The sequence below is a fragment of the Colias croceus genome, chromosome 6 (assembly GCF_905220415.1).
Source record: "Colias croceus chromosome 6, ilColCroc2.1".
In the NCBI taxonomy this organism is placed as follows: Eukaryota; Metazoa; Arthropoda; class Insecta; order Lepidoptera; family Pieridae; genus Colias; species Colias croceus.
This window is the reverse complement of record NC_059542.1, coordinates 95,124-115,053: the sequence shown is the minus strand read 5'-3', so window position 1 is coordinate 115,053 and position 19,930 is coordinate 95,124. Positions and strand designations below refer to the sequence as shown.

General features: G+C 37.0%; 2 protein-coding genes across 2 annotated transcripts; both read right to left on the bottom strand.

Annotated features, from left to right (window-relative positions):
- Nucleotides 1-1,887: 1,887 nt before the first annotated feature.
- Nucleotides 1,888-11,155, bottom strand: LOC123692590. The gene is made up of 3 exons (XM_045637353.1): nucleotides 10,937-11,155; nucleotides 4,114-10,375; nucleotides 1,888-2,490 (listed from the first exon to the last, which is right to left on the bottom strand). The coding sequence occupies exons 2-3, from the start codon at nucleotides 9,517-9,519 to the stop codon at nucleotides 1,888-1,890; spliced, it is 6,009 nt and encodes a 2,002-aa protein (XP_045493309.1). The 5' UTR covers nucleotides 9,520-10,375; nucleotides 10,937-11,155.
- Nucleotides 11,156-12,133: 978 nt separating this feature from the next.
- On the bottom strand, nucleotides 12,134-17,750 carry LOC123692544. Its single transcript, XM_045637299.1, has 7 exons — nucleotides 17,587-17,750; nucleotides 16,811-17,036; nucleotides 16,528-16,592; nucleotides 16,154-16,345; nucleotides 15,806-16,025; nucleotides 15,580-15,723; nucleotides 12,134-13,681 (listed from the first exon to the last, which is right to left on the bottom strand). The coding sequence occupies exons 1-7, from the start codon at nucleotides 17,628-17,630 to the stop codon at nucleotides 12,728-12,730; spliced, it is 1,845 nt and encodes a 614-aa protein (XP_045493255.1). The 5' UTR covers nucleotides 17,631-17,750; the 3' UTR covers nucleotides 12,134-12,727.
- Nucleotides 17,751-19,930: the final 2,180 nt, after the last annotated feature.

The window sequence follows — 19,930 nt, the reverse complement described above, 5'->3', positions numbered from 1 at the left end:
TACGAAGAAATAATCGCAAAGATTATTTACCTATATACGGGTAACAAATCGTTCCTGGAACAACTAAACATAATTTTTATTTTCGGTAAGATGTACCGAACTTCTTTCTGCGAACTACTTTTCACGGCAGAGATAATTATTCACAACATCACAACATCAAACATATTACAGGCATAATATGCCTACTAATTTTATCTTCATTTTCTTGTTTATAGAAACATACCCTATACCTACATTATAAAATATGAGTTATTGCATATATGTGTTAACAGTTAAAATAGATAAGATAAAGTTGAAAGGCATGTGGCAATGTGCTATGGGCAATGTGGCATGTGCCCACGATTCGTGTAAGTAGAAAAGGAATGAATATAAAATTCTAAGATAAATTCTTCAGCCACGTGTCCTTATTTGCAAATAACTTAAAACGACCCCGTTTAATATTCCTCCACAAATTGTTCTTCGACCTAAGGAACAACAAGAAAAGGAAAATAATTATAAGTCAGGCTTTGGTTCGCAATCAGAACAAGGCGTAGGCGCGGGAAAATGAAGCCCGAATACTTACCAACAAATATGTACCTACTTCTTCCTAGGATTTTTTTTGTTCAACTTCAACTTTGTATTTGGAATAAAAACAAACCAGAAAGCTATCTAGCTAAACGTAGACCTTTATAAGAAAAAATTCTACAAAAAGATTCGGTCAATAGTCGTTAACATTAACGATGATTCTTGTGAATTCTTGTGATGATGATTTAAAATAATCAATATTAATTTTAATATAACTGCGAACGCAGAACGAGTGATTTTGCTATTGTGGGTAACAAAAATAAAATTTATTAGAGTTTAACCAAGAATCTATCACATACTAATTCAGAGCAAATTAAGAACGCTAATTGAGGTTTTATTTATTGGCTCTATCTCACTTTGCGGAGTATGTATACTTTTCACGTAGGTATATAATAAAAAAGCCTTAAATCCAATTACATAATAATATGTTAAAGAGATGTATATGTATATTAATATACACTGAATCAAAAAATAATAATAACAACGTAAAATTAAACCTATCTACATATTTTTGTGAATTTAAGTGGGTAAGAAATATCGGCAGAAAACTTTTGAATATCACGTACGGTACATGGTACTGTGGTGGTACACTGGTACTACGTATAAGGCCAGATTAGCATATAAATATGTAGTTTTATAAGTTGAAAGATTTTTTAAATTATCTAACTTCTGCTAACTAATATTCGGTGCAAAGAATTTGAAGACTCACTGTAAAATGTCTGTGGCGATGTTACCTATTCTTGGTACCTTTATTGAACTCATAAACACAAAGCCCTTTCAAAGCTTTTCTAAAGGAAATCTACAATCAGCCACATAGAGCTGCAGGACCATCAGATAAATTACGTCACTTATTCCATTCCGGTTCGCTCGCACTCTCGCCGTCTCAACACATTAGGTTCAATTTATTTGGATTTTGTGTTTTTTAATCGTTTTTGTACGGTTTACGTATTACATCGAAAGTGGACTGTATTTAGGTCGCTATAAATGCTGCTAATGATGCTATGATATTATGGGACAACTGGGAACACTTTAATGGCTGCTAATAATTATATACGATTTACGCGGATTCGAGCGGATAGAGCACTCGGGCGCTGCTAAGGGTGAACTGCGCTTTTCGGCCGGCTCGGCCGTCGCACGATAATACTGCTGAGGCAGCTTGACCTCATTTACGTTATTGCTCAATTATTGTAATATGTAATGTAACTATGGATAATAAGTAATTTAAAATAAAATATTTGTTCGCTGCTCGAACATGCTCCCGAGGCCCACAGAAGATATATATTAATTTTTTATAAGTCTTGAAATGTTTATAATGCTTAGAGATTATATTTCCACCACCGAGTCACTTATTATAGCAGAGCGTTTGTTAGCTATTGGCGATGTCGACCTATCGCTCCTTTTAAAACGCGCACTTGCCCATCGTCTGAGTCTGTTTTGTTCACATGACGCTACTTCACTGGTACACTCTCCCCGCTCGGGTAAGGGAGACGCACGAACACTAGTAACACTTTTTTGATGCACGCACACACTAGAATCGACACACTCTTGGGGTATGGTCCGGGACTGAATAGTTTGTTGCGCTGCTGGGACGCTCTGCTGTTGGGCTCCTGGGAAGCTCTGCTGTGGAGTCGCTCGACTCCTTCGCCACCACACGAAGAAAAAGATGCTTGCTAATATTGTTAATGCTAGTGTTCCATATGATACGGCATATTGGTGTAGGTCGTGTTGCGAAATACCTAAGGTATCCGTTTCATCGACAGCGTTTTTCATAATTCTTATTTTCTCCCCAAGAGATTTTAATGATGTATTGATTTCTTCGTTGTCAGAGTAGTTTGTGATAGGCAGAGCAGAGTTAATCAGATTGTGGATGGGATTTAATTTGGTTTCTAATATGTCCGGTTTCAGATATAGCTTGTTTTCAAGTTGCTTAAATGAGTATAGAGTGATATCATGTCCCTTTATTATGCATTGTTTACTCAGTGATATAAGTCCGGCCTTGCTGACTTGGCGCGACTGTATGTCATTATCACATAGAATACGTATGTGTGCAGTATCGCATTGAAAATATAAATATGTAGTTAGATCATGTAATTGTATCCAATTACTTTTACAGCTGTTTATATTGTATTCACATTTGTTATTTTTTATTTCGCAAAAACGTTCATTGTTGCTAAAACTTATTATGGGACCATGCAATTGGCAAAAATAAATATCATTTTGGTTTTGACATGCTTGTAGTTCGGCTAGGGTTAATGTTATGTAGGCATCTCTCTTTATGTTTATAGAAATATATTCCGCTATTGGTTTTATGCTTATCATATTGCTGTTAACTTGCTTGGGTATGGGTATCAGTCTGTATAGTTGGAAATTGTCCCGGCTAATCAATGGTATGAGGATTTCAAATATAAAAAAGTTTTCGGTAATTCTAGCTTTTACTTTTATTAATTTATAGATTTTATATAGGTCTGTATGGATGTTTTCTATTGGTAACGTCACGTCCTTGGATATTTGGCTGGATATAATTTGCAGCTCGTCGCGCAATTGTTTCGGTGACAATAAGTGTACATTTATCTGGCCGTGGTAAATTTCAGTGGTAGTGTCTAATAAAGTATCTTGAATTCTACGTAAGTTCTGAATTAAATTGTTGCACGCTATTGCTGATAAGGTTACTTCCTGAATGGTTTCAATTTCAGATTGGATTATATTTGTTTTGTTGTTTAAGATATTTAAATGTCTGTTAAACATTTTGTACTGGGTTTCTATGGTTTTTTCTGTTCGCTTTAAGATGTTAAATTCGGCTTCTAGGACCGATGTTTGGTTCTTCCAAAGTTGAGTTATATGATTTGCGTTATTTTGAATTAGCTCGATTTCCTGTTCATATTTCTCAGCAAAGCTTTGATCAAGTACTCCAAATAATGAATTAGCCACTGAGCCGACCGCATTGAAAAGACCGCGCCGGGTTCTTGACCGCGCGTCGAAATGCTGATTCAGTAACAGCTGGTTGTAGTATTGGAGTTCATTGTAATCGTGACGTATTTGTAACAAGATAGTCTGGCAGTGATTTGATTCATTCATGTTAGTGCAGGTTTTTTCTAAGTAATCCGATAAAAGTTCCGCTGCTTTGTTCCCTTGCCAATATGGAGACATGTCAAAATATGCAACTATCTTCCATTTGTCTCTAGCTAGTTGCATTTCACCCATCGAGTCAAAGTATATGGATAGATTGCTTTCAAGCAGTTTTAACTTATATTCCGCTGTAGAGTAGGATAAAATGCTCATAAAAAATATTAATGATAGTACGACGCTTACAAGTTTTGAAGGAATATTTTGTCTGATTCGACATTTCTTTCTTTCGCTTTTCAATTCGCTGCTGCTGTTTTGAATGATTGGACTTTCCTTTCTTTCGCTTTTCAATTCGCTGCTGTTGTTTTGAATGGACATATTATTATTTTGCTGATAATTGCTTTTTTCTTCGAGTGGTAATAATGATAACTTTACTACTGGCCGCTTTAAGATCCCATTTTTTGTTTTTAATGTAACGACTCTTACCAACCCGTCGCTTCCTGGATGGGTTTCTACTACTCGGCCCACTGGCCACTTCCCGGCTGGCATAATATCATCGTGAATGGTCACTAAATCCCCTATTTTAAGGTTCCTTTGAGGTTCTAACCATTTGCTTCGAACGGTCAACTGGCTGAGATATTCATTTTTCCAACGTTTCCAAATATCATTAAAAGTTTTATTTACTAAGTACCATCTAGTCCTGGCATCATGTGCTGTTTCTATTAGAGTATTCTCCGCTCGCTGATTTAAAAAATGTGAAGGTGTTAAGAAATCTAAATCTTCTACATCTTCCGTAATTGAACATAAAGGCCTTGAATTAAGGCATCCTTCTATCTGTGCAAGGATTGTGCTGTATTCTTCAAAGGTTAAAGCTTGCTCTCCCACTACTCTTTTTATATGCTGTTTTAGGCTTCTTATCGATCTTTCCCAAATTCCTCCTGCGCTAGGCCACGATGGACAATTCCAGTGCCATTCTATCTCCATTTCAGTGATTTCTTTGTAAAAACTATCGCTAAAATTGCTTATTAATTCATTATATTCTTGTTGTATAATTTTATTTGCACCGACAAAGTTCGTGCCATTATCTGAATATATATGCTTTGGGGTTCCGCGTCGTGCTGCCATGCGTCGCAGAGCCGCTATGAAAGTTGTGCTGCTGAGGTCGGAAACTATCTCTATATGTACTGCTTTCGTAACCATGCATATGAATAACGCTATGTAACCTTTTGTGGTTTTTACTCCTCGACCTTTATTAATCTTGACGTTGACGAATCCCGTAAAATCAACTCCTGTATGATAAAACGGAGGAGCTGGATTGACACGATAGCTAGGCATATCTCCCATTAGTTGATGTAATTTTGTAGGTTCTCGCTTCTTACATGTGATACAGGTCCGAAGTGTCTTTTTTGTTGCTCGATATCCTTTGATTATCCAGTACTTTTGCCTTAAAATTGAAATAGTAATTTTTGCTCCACCGTGAAAAGAAAGTTCGTGTGCTTCATTTATAAGTAGTTCCGTTAAACGCCCGCTATATGGAATAATTATTGGATGTTTCATATCTTCGCTGATGTTTGAATTTTTTAAACGTCCTCCAACTCTTAAAATACCATTTTCATCTAAAAATGGATTTAAGCTTAATAATGCACTATTAGATCGTAATTTATTGTCCTTTTTTAATTGCTCTAAATCAGCTGAGAATTCAGTCGATTGAACATATTTAATAATTGCTGTTTTAGCTTTTCTCACGTCTTGTAATGTGAGATACGTCGGCCTTTGTTTTAATGACGGTGTAATCGCTCGTAATATCCATGCTAATACTCGTACTAATTTTAATAATGAACTATATTTGTATAATAAATGATCTATTATGCTTGATGTGTATTCTTTTTGAATAATATTAACTTGTTTTCTTATTTCTAAATTTGTCGTATAATTAGTGTGCTGCTGCTTATTTTTAAAATCTGAACTTAATAACCATCGCCACCATAATAAGTTTTCTTTTAATTGTAATGCTGTTTGACCTCGACTCGCTGCGTCAGCTGGATTTTCCTTCGTTTTTACATAGCGCCATGATTGAGGTTGCATTGTTTCGTGAATTTTCTTTACCCGATTTGCTACAAAGGGCTTCCAACGGTCGGGGTTTCCGTTGATCCAACCAAGGGCTACCATTGAATCGCTCCAACCATAAATTTCAACTTTTGTGCTGCTGATGCTATTTTTTATTTTATTCATTAACTTTGTTAATAACTCCATGGCACATAATTCTAATCTAGGTAACGATACTTCTTTTTTATTCGGTACTAATCTGGATTTTGCTGCTATTATTATAGTTGAGATTGAGCTATTTTTTACGACTCTGGCATATACGACGCATGCATAGGCTTTTATTGAGGCATCGCAGAACCCATGTAATTCAATTGTGCTATTCTCCTCACATTTATACCATCTGGGAATTTTAATACATTTTAACGTATTTAGCTCCTTTTTTATTTTTATCCATTCGCTTTTTATATCTTGGGAGACTGGATCACGCCATTCAAGATCTGCTTGTAACCATACTTTTTGAAATAAAATCTTAATTTTTGTTGTAAGTGGCGTCAACCATCCTAATGGGTCAAATAGCTTAGACATTTCCGATAATAATTCTCTTTTCGTTAACTTTGCTGAGTATTCATTTATTACGCTATCATAGTCAAATACAAATACGTCACTAATCGGGTCCCATCGTAGGCCTAAGGTTTTCGGCGTGTTTTCCGTTTTAAACATAAATGTTGATTGCTCGTCTCGTTCTTCGCTGATAATGTTTTCAATAAGGCTCTTATCGTTTGCAATCCATTTTCTCAAAAGGAACCCTGCTCCGCTAAGTACATGATTCACCTCCGCTATTTTTTGCTGACCTTCGCTAATTGTGTGTGCTCCCGAGATGTAGTCATCCATATAAAACTCTTCTTTAATGCTTTTTGCTGCTTTTGGGAAATTATTTTGCTCATCTTGTGCTAGCTGATTCAACGTCATAATTGCTAAGAAAGGTGCTGCTTTCGTTCCGTAAGTGATAGTTGTTAATTGATATGCTTTTATAGGCTGGTCCGGGCTTGATCTCCACCATATCTGTTGAAGTTTTTGGTCTTCTTCTTTTACTAATATTTGTCGATACATTTTTTCAATATCAGATGTATAGGCGTAACGGTATAGTCTCCAATTGATAATGATACTTTGTAAATCCTTTTGCATATTGGGTCCCTTGTGCATAAGGTCGTTTAAGCTGTAGCCTGTCGTGGTTTTAGCTGATCCATTAAATACGACTCGTAGTTTAGTGGTGCTGGATGCTGCTCGCTGTACCCCATGATGTGGTAAAAAACATTGTACGCTTGAATTTAATGCTGCTATTTTCATGTGTCCCAGTTGTATATATTCGCTCATAAATTGCTTGTATTGCTCTGATAATTCATGCTGCTTATTAAGTTTATTTTCTAAATTCATAAATTGTGCTAATGCAAGTTTTTCAGACGATCCCAATTTTTGTAACGCTTGATCCTCCATAGGTATGCTTACTTCATAACGCCCGTTTTTTAATCGCTTTGTAGTTGCTAAGTAATAATCTAAACATTGCTTATCTTTCGCTGACATATCATTTTGCTCCTGTATATCCTCTATTTTCCAAAAATCTTGAATCTCTTGTATGTGATTCAAAATAACGTTGCAATGGAAGGTATTTATGCTGCCTCCACATAATAACCAACCCAATTGCGTCTGCTGTGCTAGTGGTTGTGAGATTTCGCGGCCTCGAATGATCCCATCTAACATAATGTATGAATAAATATCTGCTCCAAATAAAATATCTACTGCTCGGCTTTTGTTAAATTCTGGATCTGCTAAGTTTAAGTGCGCTATACATTTCGACCAGCCGGGTTTTTCAAACGATCTATTAGGTAGATTTTTTATAAGATTAGTCATGATGAATGTATCGACGTTGAAGGTAAAATTGTTATATATAGATTGGCAATTAATCTTGAGTTTTCCACGACAGTTGTTTTCTTGGCCCCCTACACCAAGGACGATCCCTTTGCTTTGTTGGCGTTTTAAGCCCAGTTGCTGTGCTGCTCGTTCGGTTATGATGCTAATTTGAGACCCTTGGTCGATCAGTGCTCGCATTATGTGCTGTTTGCCATCTTCAGCTGTTACCTTTACCAATGCGGTGGCTAAAAGTACTTCAGAATCATCTTGTTGAGACGTATTCGCTTGATTTTTGGGGCTGTAATACACCTGTCTTTGGGTGTTGCTACTCATCAATTTTTTATTTCTAAAATTCTCGCTAGCTTGCTGCTTAAAACATTCGTGTAATAACGTGTGATGTGGGCCTGCACACACATGACACCGTTTATTCGAAGTACATTGATTCCCATTGTGATCAAAAATGCAATTAATGCAGAAACGTAATTGCTTAACCGTTTGAAGTTTATTCATAAAAGGTAATTTAATAAATTGTGGACAGTTAGTGAGCGCGTGTTCGAAATTGCATAAGGGGCATTTTTTCGCTGAGGTGTGCATTGACGTCAGTGACCTCTTTACTTGGCTATTAATATTAATTCTATTAGAATTAATATGTATAGGTTGTCTGTTCGTTGCTAATAATTGGTTTGATGTTCTGTAATATCTTTGTTCTGATGCTGAATTTTGGTTTCTTCGTGATGATTCAAGCGATGTAAATTTGTTCTCAAGGAAATCCAAAAATTCTTGTAGTATAGGGAGCTCTCGAGTACTTTTTAATGATTCTACGTATTCAGAATAAGTTTCGCTGTCTAATTTTTGTGATAATAAATGTACCAATAGCGGATCCCAAGTAGTTATATCTACGCCTAGGTTCTTTATAGCGTGTAAGCTTTCTAATGTGACGTCATGTAATTTCTTGATTGCTATATATGATTGCTGTTGTATATTGGGTAAATTGAGAAATATGTTAACGTGCGATGTAAAAATTAGCTTCTTGTTATTAAATCGATGATTTAGGATGTTCCAACAAACTAAATAATTGTCGGAGCTGATAGGCAAATGCTGTATAAGGCGCTCGGCTTCCCCGCTTACTTTAGCTTTCAAAAATTGCATTTTTTGCGCGTTCGATATTGATGTATTTTTATGTATAGTTTCATTAAAAAGGTCTTTGAATGATACCCACTGATGATAATTGCCAGAAAATGTCGGTATATCCATCTGCGGAGTTGATTTATCTCTATGACTTGTTGCACACATTTTCGAATTTATAGCTCTCTTTGTATTGATATATATTTTTTCATGCTTAGTAAAATTAATTTCGTACGCTTCATCTTCCTCTCCAAGTTCACCAACTATCTCCCAATGTAGATTTTCCACCGCTGTCCATCGATTGTGGAGAATACGAAGAGAGTCTTCATATTCCCACTTCTCCTCCAAATTATTCACATCAATATTGCTCACTGCTCTGATGAATGCTTTAAAATTGACTTCCTGCTTCCGTGATAAGTCATCTAATTTGCTGTTGGTCCCCCGTGATTGAAATGTTGTAGACTTAGGCGTCGCTTGCGCTTCTAAAGCGGATCCTCCCGCTTTCGGCTCTAGATGGGCTTGCTTTTGTAATAAAAAATTATCATATGCTTCACTGATTGCTTCCTTTGTTCTAATATAAATGTCGTGAATGTTAATAAATTCTTCCCGCATAAAATATTGATGCTGTGTCGATTCATATTTTAAAAGCTTTTCATGATTTTTCTGGCATTCATCCCATAAAGATTCTAATATATCTAAACGCTGTCTGCAATAGTCGATACTCTTACGCTCTGCACTATCTTTTTTAAAATTCGCTAATAACCTCTTTATTTTGTCCTTGATCTCTAGTTGGACCGTATATAAAGCTTCCATTTTAATATAAAATAATCAAACGGTAGAAATAAAAAATAAAATGGAAAATTCTTACTTGGCTGTCTCGGATACGGTCGACGTGGCTACGTCCCCGGATACCTTAGGTTGCTTGCTGCTGCTGGCTGACGTGGCGGTTGACGCGTGGCGGCACGTGCTGGTGACGTAAGCAGCTGGCTTACGTCTCGCTGGTTGTTGATTCCTTGTTGCTAATTGCTGATGGCTATTTGCTGCTTGCTGATTGCTAGATGCTAATTTTCGGTCGCTGCTTGTCTGTTGCTAATTGATAGTTGCTGATTGCTAGATGCTGATTGCTGAATGCTCGATGCCAATTGCTGGTCGCTTAATGCTGATTGCTAGATGGTGATTGCTGGATGCTAGATGCCTGATACTAAATGCTAGTTGCTGGTCGCTTATTGTTGATTGCTAGATGCTTGATGCTAGATGCTAGATGCCAGGTGCTAGATGCTAGATGCTAATTGCTGGTTGCTAGATGCTAGTTGCTAGATGCCTTTTGCAGTTCACGGATGCTGATTGCTACTTGCTATACGCTGGTCGCTGAATGATGATTGCTGATTGCTACTTGCTGTATGCTGGTCGCTGATAGATAATTGCTAATTCTGCTATTCTGTTAATTTCTATCCCGCTCGAATGCTGCTGCTAGATATTCTGGTAGGGGTTTTGCTGCTGGATGGCTGTACTTTGCTCGGGGCGATATACGTGGCGACACGTGGAGCTGACGCAAGCTCTTTTATAGCTTGAAAATGCTGGATTTTGTCTCGTAAAAATGCTAATTTTGGCTGCTGTTGAATTATATGCTGCTTGCTTGTTGCTAGTATGCTAGTTATAAGATCATATGCTGAATAAATATCACGGGGGAAGAAGGGACACGTGGATTTCCGGTTCCACGTCACACTTTACACTCGCGACGCGGCACACTTTTTATACGGTAATCCGGCTCGAAAATGTACGGTTTACGTATTACATCGAAAGTGGACTGTATTTAGGTCGCTATAAATGCTGCTAATGATGCTATGATATTATGGGACAACTGGGAACACTTTAATGGCTGCTAATAATTATATACGATTTACGCGGATTCGAGCGGATAGAGCACTCGGGCGCTGCTAAGGGTGAACTGCGCTTTTCGGCCGGCTCGGCCGTCGCACGATAATACTGCTGAGGCAGCTTGACCTCATTTACGTTATTGCTCAATTATTGTAATATGTAATGTAACTATGGATAATAAGTAATTTAAAATAAAATATTTGTTCGCTGCTCGAACATGCTCCCGAGGCCCACAGAAGATATATATTAATTTTTTATAAGTCTTGAAATGTTTATAATGCTTAGAGATTATATTTCCACCACCGAGTCACTTATTATAGCAGAGCGTTTGTTAGCTATTGGCGATGTCGACCTGAATAAATATCACGGGGGAAGAAGGGACACGTGGATTTCCGGTTCCACGTCACACTTTACACTCGCGACGCGGCACACTTTTTATACGGTAATCCGGCTCGAAAATGTACGGTTTACGTATTACATCGAAAGTGGACTGTATTTAGGTCGCTATAAATGCTGCTAATGATGCTATGATATTATGGGACAACTGGGAACACTTTAATGGCTGCTAATAATTATATACGATTTACGCGGATTCGAGCGGATAGAGCACTCGGGCGCTGCTAAGGGTGAACTGCGCTTTTCGGCCGGCTCGGCCGTCGCACGATAATACTGCTGAGGCAGCTTGACCTCATTTACGTTATTGCTCAATTATTGTAATATGTAATGTAACTATGGATAATAAGTAATTTAAAATAAAATATTTGTTCGCTGCTCGAACAGTTTTTATGCAAGGGTTGGATATTTTTATTGGTCAGCGATCGCGCATCTGATTTATGAGTATCGTAAATTGTATTATTTTATATCGGCACCTACCTTTGTGGTAAGTCTGGAGTTCAAGGTTTACCAGAAGCTACAATAGCTATTAAATTACAAGTGGGTACGTAAAATTTTTTACTAAGTTTTAACTATATATGTATTGATATCTTCTGTTGACCTATAGATAAGTATGTACCTATATTTAAATTCAATAAGCGTGAAAACTTAAACAGACTCCCTTGTCAGTAAGTATTGCATGTATATTTGAAGCAGGCTACCTGCCGAAGGGGCGGTTGGACGGCGCGGCGATCGGAGCAATTTCAGCTGATATCTAAATTGCCCCTACTTGCATATACACGTAACAATTATTAAGGAGCCAATTATGGGTTCAATTCCAATATTACCCCTGCGGCAGGTGGGTGGGTAGCAGGCCTTATGCAGCATTAAAACATTAATTGAGGATGTAAATAAATAAAAACCACTTAGTTACATCAGAAAATAGTTTTTAATCTCATTCATTCACATTAGTAAAACATTTATAACAACAAATATAAATAACTTCGAGATACATAAAAGCTACAAAATTCCACGCAGTAATCACACGAATCACGATTTATATAAATTTCATGAATAGATTCAAAATATACTTTCGGTGCCGTTTGTCCGAGAAAGCCACTTTTCGCGGTACCGAAATAGTGAACAAAAATTCAGCGTTATTTAAAGCTAATGGCTATTGCTATATTTTTGTGTAAACGATTATTTTATCCCATTCGATAAAAACAATCAAATCGAAAAACAACTATAGTTGAACAAAACAATTAAAAATCATAAATATCAGATAATTCGTAACTACTGCAGTACACTATAGTCGTTAGTTCACTTAAATGGCACAATAAAAATTTTTAGTGTAGATTATTAAAGCGAGACATGAACTCTATATTTTTTTTTATATATTTTACATACCTCTATCAGTTCTTGTTAAAATTTAACCCTATGATATTTTGAATTAATTTACATGTATGGTATCTCCAATGAATATTTATATTCTGTACCATATTATAAATTTATCTAAAAATGACTATTAATTATTAATATTCTCTCTCTCTCTCTGTCTCCAGCTTTTCTCCGCCCACTGTTGGGCATAGGCTTCTCCTAAGGTACGCCATTTAGATCGGTTAAAATTGTCTAATTAATTATTAAATTAATATTGTCTAAGGTTAATCACGAAATATTATTGTACCAATATAAAATCGGAAGTTTACATTCTATTCAAGTATCGGAGATCGCCTAGGGGGACCTGAGAACTATCAGGCCTCGAAAATGAATATCATTTCTTTCCCAATAAGTCATCGAGAAGATCTTGATTACTCATATTCGCATCGCCCAGTAAATTACTTCTGCTTTCAACTCTGGAGTTGCGGCGACCGGAAACTGAACGTTTTCTCGTGGACGGTACAGATTCTGTAAACACGTGATCGGTTAATAATTTAAAATTGTTATTCAATTCCGACAGAGCCTCGTCCGGTATGTCGCCTCGAGCGTTGACCAACTCGTTCATCTTATCGACCGCGTGTAGCTGCTCCACTAGTTTGTCGCTGTCGAACCTCGATTGACTCAATCGCTTCATGTGGACGTCGATGACCTTCGAACTCTTTTCTATGTCCTGAAAGATGTCTTTACAATATTTATCGACAGATTTTCCAGACAGCTTCCGTTCCGCGGCGCCACTCTCGCGTCTCGGCCTGAACTCGTCCACGTCGTCCCCGGGGCCACGATCGCTCGTCCCGCCCGAAATCGTCGCCGCATTCGACGTCTCAAAAAATGAAACCGTCGAATTCCTCCTGCCCCTAGATTTGGGACGCTCGATATCCTCCACGACGCGCTCCTCGATGGCCTCATCGGTCGACTTTCTCCTTAATGCGCTCGGTTTACGCGACGGCGGCTGCTCGTTCTTTATAATTTGATTCATTAGTTGCGTTTTCATCAGCTCCATTTTCTTCTGCACGTCTTCCGGAGGAGCGCTCGCGAGGTCTACGTCGTCGACGATGGCGAGGTCGGCCATGCCGTCCTGCACGGTCTTGGCGAGCTCGAGGATGTCGGGCGAGCGGGCGGTGTGTGCGGGGGGCGCGGGGGGCGAGCTGCGCGAGCTGGCCGTGAGCGCGCGGGAGGACGCGAGGCGCGAGCGCGGCTCGGGGGACGAGCCCGTGTCGTCGTCCTGCGACAGCGCGCTGCTCACCGTGCGCGAGCCCTCGCACAGCTTCGCCAGGAGGCTTTGATCCATCTGTTGACAACCGACGATTGTATTGAAAATATAGTACGGGAGCTAGCAACGTTTAAAAAAAAGTCATTTTAGTATAGTTGGGTTTTTGATATACTGTTTCTCTTGCTATTTCGGTTAGAGTCCGGGCTGTCTGGCTGGCCGCAGTGGTTGCGTTTATTAGTGCGCATCTTATCTGCACAGGAAAATATCCTTAATTTAAAGTCATTTTTTAACGCGTAATTTTTAATCTTTTGCCTTTAGATAGATCCATCAGACATAATTTTTTTATTGCAAGACGTTTTTTTCGTTGTAAAATAGGTGCCATACGCAATTTTTATTTCAAAATAACTAAAATGTCATCAAAATAAGTGAAATTACATCAACATAAGTCCGCTTAAAAGGTAAGTAATAACTTTATTATTTATATTATATTATCCTTTTTTAATACTTATATTGAATAATTAGTAAACTAATATTTTTAATAGATGGTTTCATATTTATTACACTTTTGGGTATAAATATGAATTTGATGATATTTGTATTTTCTAGTGTTTGATTTTACGCGAGTATTATACATTTTGAAATTAAAGACTTGGGAAAATAATACAATGAATAAATCGCGTTTAAAATCCGTTAAAAAGTCTTTAATTTCTTGGTGATATTTGGTTTTTATCAAGTTTACATTAACGTCCTATTTGAGGTTCGTTGGGAAAAAGGAGGCGATATGGTAGATTGTTGCAAAAAAACTGTAAATAGTAAAATGAATATTATATATAGTATAAGTAACACAGTGATTACTTATCCTTCACTGGGACTCATGTTGATGGAATTTCACTTATTTCGATGATATTTTAATTATTTTGAAATAAAAATTGCGTCTGGCACCTATTTAACAACGCAAAAAACGTCTTGCAATAAAAAATGTATGTCTAATGGATCTATCTAAAGGCAAACGATTAAAAATTACGCGTTAAAAAATGACTTTAAATTAAGGATATTTTCCTGTGCAGATAAGATGCGCACTAATAAACGCAACCACTGCGGCCAGCCAGACAGCCCGGACTCTAACCGAAATAGCAAGAGGAACAGCATATCAAAGAACCAACTATACTAAAATGCTCACTTGTCAACGTTGCTACCTCCTAGAATAATATTGAATAAATCTATACATATAATAAATCTGTAGAAGGGTCAATTCTGTACATTGAAAATATTGAAAAAATAACTAGCAGGGGGTGTTACTGGATCGATACCAAACCCAAATATGTGATTAAAAAAATTTTTGTCTGTCTGTCTGTCTGTCTGTCTGTCTGTCTGTCTGTATGTATGTGAAGACATCACGTGAAAACTACCGGTTCGATTTCGATGAAACTTGGTATAATTATACCTTATTATCCTGGGCGTAAAATAGGATACTTTTTATCCTGGAAAAATACGTAGAAAAAAAATTAATCTCAATTTTTCAGTTATCCATAGACGTTGTTCTGTAGTAGGTACCGCGAACACACGTTGCGTATTATTATAGACCTAGACGTATTTGTGTCCAATAGATATTTATAAGATGTCATTGTCCGAGTTACTCAAAATGGAGAAATAAACCATCCACGCAAAGACCGACATCCGCGCGGACGGAGTCGCGGGCGGAAGCTAGTATTGAATAAATGTGTACGATGTTAGTATTTCTTTTTTAATTCAATCTTTTGTATAATGAAACGAATTTTCTTTACGGCCACCAGATATCATACATTAGATATAATGACAACTCGAATAAGATATAAAAGATATAGGAATTTCTCGTAAATTCCCATAATTATTATTTCCCGTATTTACCATTAACGAATAGATGGAATACAATAAGTTTTAGATAACCAGAAAGCACAACAAAACCTGGTAACGCAAAATGCTTCTTTGATACTTACGCTCCTGTCGTCGTTAGTTCTATTGCTACCTTCTTTTGAAGGCTTGCTCAGAGGTCTAGCGAACTGAGGAATAGCCGTCATTTTAGTTGGGGACTTACTGCCGCCCCCACGACTTGCAACTGTACTGATCATTTTTTCTTTCATCTGAAAATTTATTTTTATTCGTAAATTAAATATATCTACAATTATTTTAATTGTTACACAAACATAGCAAATATAAACACACCTCAATTATAGTCGATAGCTTATCAGCGTTGCTTATGGCAAGGTCGAGATCGTGTCTTGTGTCTTTATGTTTATTGATCTCGTTCTGAAGTTGGTGCTTAAAATTCTTCGCCTCGAGTGCGATGCGTCGCTGCAACATGCTGATGGTCTCATTCTGCTGTTGGACCTTCGCCGTCAGGTCTGCCACTTGATTTTGGAGTTTCTCACGTTCGAGAAGATTTCTAAAAATGAAGTCATAAAGTTGAAAATAAATGTGGTGTTGTTTCCTATGCAATAATGCTTCCTCCTAATGCAATAATTTGATGTGCAGTGTATTTAAATTTTAAATGTATCAGCAACGTAGACGCACTTGTCCTTGCTGAGGTCGAGCAAGTGCTGGTGCTCGTCGCGCAGCTGCTGCAGCTGCAGGTCGCGCTCCTTGAGGCGCGCGCTCGCGTCGCGGAACTGCGCCTTGAGCTGCTTGTACCTGGCGTGCTGCACGCGCAGCTCCTCGCTGTGCGCGTTCAGCACCTGCGGCAACTCCGCATTCGAGTTCTCGTATCTAAAAACCGAGCGTTAATAGCGTTAACTTCAGCATTATTTTAAGCACGTTCCTGTTGCCGAACCGTAAGCCCTATTAAAAAATTTACATCTCTAAGACGATTCCTGCCAGACGTATATTATGTAAAAAGAAATAAAAGCGATAGTTAGTATTGAAAATATCATATAACAACACAAAATCACCTTTGTAAAGCTATTTCCTGTTTCTTCTGAAGAGCGCGCAGAATTTTATTTTCGTTGCTTAGCTCCTGTAACATATTAACATTACGTATTATAATAGGTAGTAGATAAGTATATTAATTAAGATAAATCATAGTTATATCTTAGGTATCTCATGATGCTAGTAGTATCAAGTATGTAGGTATTAAAAGCCATAAGATGAATTGAAACTCTATGATAATTATGTGAATCATGAATGCGTTTGGATGAGATCTGGAGCGATATTACACAAGTGTATGGCGCGCACCTGCAGGTGGTAGTGCGCGTCGGCGAGCTGGTTCTGCAGCTGCTTGACGCGGTGCGTCTTGGCGGAGAGCACGCGCTGCGCCACGAAGCGGTCGCGCGCGGCCATGTCGCCGGCCCCAGCTCCCCCCGCTCGCCCCGCTCCCCCCACACCGCCCGCTCCCGCACGCTTGCGCTTCGCCAGCAGCGTCAGGCGCGAGCTGCTGCTGTACACACTCTCCACCGAGCCCCTTCAACCAACCGCGCACGTACTTCAATGTTCTGATGCGTTACTATTTCATCTATCTAGGTACTACAAATGGACATGCGCATAAAAAAGAGCGTGAGTGTCAGAAGTGAAACTTCTTTTTGTAAAATGTACAACATACTATAACACTGCCAAAGGCTACAGAATAACACTAGTGAATATATTCTTCATTTTAGTATGTGTCTACTTAGTTCAACATTAATTGATTATATACAGACCGTATGGTGTTTCACAGCTTCAGTATATATTTTGTTTAGCTTTAGCTAAAGCTATGAGTTAAAATTACAAAAATGATGTATGATAATGTGCGTCAAATTAATGTAATAAATAAGTCCTAAGCTAAAGGCTCAAGTAGGTATCAAAAACATTATCAGTTAATGATGAAATCGGCTGTTTTTCAAAATGATAAATAAGGATACTAATTTTGAAGTAATGATAACAATTTCTTACGCAAAAAAATTCTATGTAACTAACTATATGTATGTAATTAATATTTTGTATAAATTTAATACCTATCAATAAAAATAGCTAACCTTTGGTTTCGTTTCTCTTCTGGCACTAAACTTAACACTGACATATTGTATATCTTATCAGTTCCTCATTTTCTACGTTATTAGAAAAATCCTATCAGAAAGTTTGCAAAAGCTTGGTGTTGTGCTTGCGTTGCTATGGTAACCAATAACACGTCAAATCGTTGCTGACAGTTGTTCAAAAGTGTTTTCCTCGACGTCTCTATGCCTCACCCACTTATTGGTGGCTTTGTTCGCAAAAAGGTCATCTCTGTCATCTGTGGTCATCTCGCATGAAAATATATAACAGCACTACCAATCTATACTAATATTATAAATCCGTAGAGTTTGTTTGTTTGTTAGAACTACACATCTCAGGAACTACTACTAGTCCTATTTGAAAAGTTATTTTGGTGTTAGATAGCCCATTTATCGATCATCAATCATCATCACGCTAAGATCAACAGGAGCGGAATAATGCGGGTAAAACCGCGGTGCACAGACAGCTATTTAAAAATTTTAAAATTACTCTTCAGATCCTCAATAATAGATAGTAGAAAAAATTTAATGTACCACCCTATTTTTTAAATACAAGCTAAATACCTGTGCTCTAAGCCTGTGCTAAATACGAATTATGAATATCAGGTTGATACCAGGATAAATTATTTATATTACAAGAAGTTATTCTTTTCATCTACAGTAGTGAAATAAATATAAATTTTGGAGGAAATATTTAATATTTCATAAAATCCTGATGAGAGAAATTCTTGGTCGTCTGAATTCTAATAGTTTTTCTTGAAATCGTTCCAGTAATCCAGTAATTTAAGAGTTTGTTTCATATAAAAAATCAAATCTTTCCTCTATAAAACCGGGTGATATTCGATATTCAATATGTCTATACGTAATATACTATACACTCTGTGGGGTGCCTTTCAAAGTCTCCGAGTATGTTATGTTCAATGTGCACATACCTAATATGACGTAATTTTGTGATCATAGGTCTCACAGACTGGTAATATGAATACAGGTGCAGTTGGAAATAATTTAAGGATATGAAATAAAAACACAATATTGGTAACAAAATAATATACTTAACATCAGACTGTACAGGTTACTTTTATTTACATTTTTTTACATTGCTTTTTAAACAGGCTATTGAAACAAACCGAACTTTTATTCTATTACATAATATATCTAATATATAAAAATCAATGCCACTTTTCGTTGTAATTCCATAACTCGAGAACGGCTGAACCGATTTCGATAATTCTTTTTTTATTATATTCCTTGAAGTACGAGGATGGTTCTTATGTAGAGAAAACGTAAACATGTACCACGGGCGAAGCCGGGGCGGACCGCTAGTTATATTATATAATTGCTGTTAAAAAAAAACTATAGCTCAAATCATTAATCATGCAATGTACAAAATTCTTAATTACATACAGTAATCCAAAATTAATAATGCGCATGCAAATCTTCGCTAATTGTCGTATTTCCGAAAACACTCGAATCATTGAATCGTAAGAGCCCTAAACAACGAACTTGCATTTTACACCTTGTTCAAAAGAAATAGCCAATTCACGGTCATACACAATCAAAAACAAATCGGGCGGTAGGTGACGATAGCCTGTCAGTCAAAAAACTCAAAAATCCGTCAGATGTCTTTAAAATATTGGTGGTGACTGCACGTGTTCTCTCTGTGTGGAATTATATAGAGCTGCTATTACGTACCCTTCTTGGTTTTGTTTTTAAAGGTGAATTGAATTAATCGATGAAATGATTTACACAGGTGATGGCAGTAAGGAAAGTGAAAATGAAGAAGAGTTCCGATGTATCTAAAATGTCAGAAATAAAGATAACCCCTGATTTTGATTGTTTTTATTTATTTTTTTGTAATTGTCATAATATTGAAGAATGATAAGTACTGTAAATACTTTTGAACTGAGATTTTAATGATAAGATTTACATATATTATATAGTTTAATTAATATAAACCTGTGTTTGAAAACCATACTTTATACAATATAAATTTTGAGTTATTTTAACTTTCTTTTCTTCCATCATTAGGTACACCAGCTTCAGTAAGACACTTTAAAAGTACTATACAATTTTCCAAGTAAATCAATCCAACAAAGATAATATATTCGCAATCGTGGGGTTATACTCGCTATTTACTTACAAGGAATTATCGAAACAAAATCGTCACTTACCTACAAATACATGTTAATCTCTTTTAGCACAAAACATATAATTTGACTAAATTATGCATGAAGAAAATGCATTTAACCGCTCTATATAGATATCATCTTCGGACGCTCCGAGAATATGACAGCTGCCGAACAGTGACGAAGATTTCTATGTGCATTAT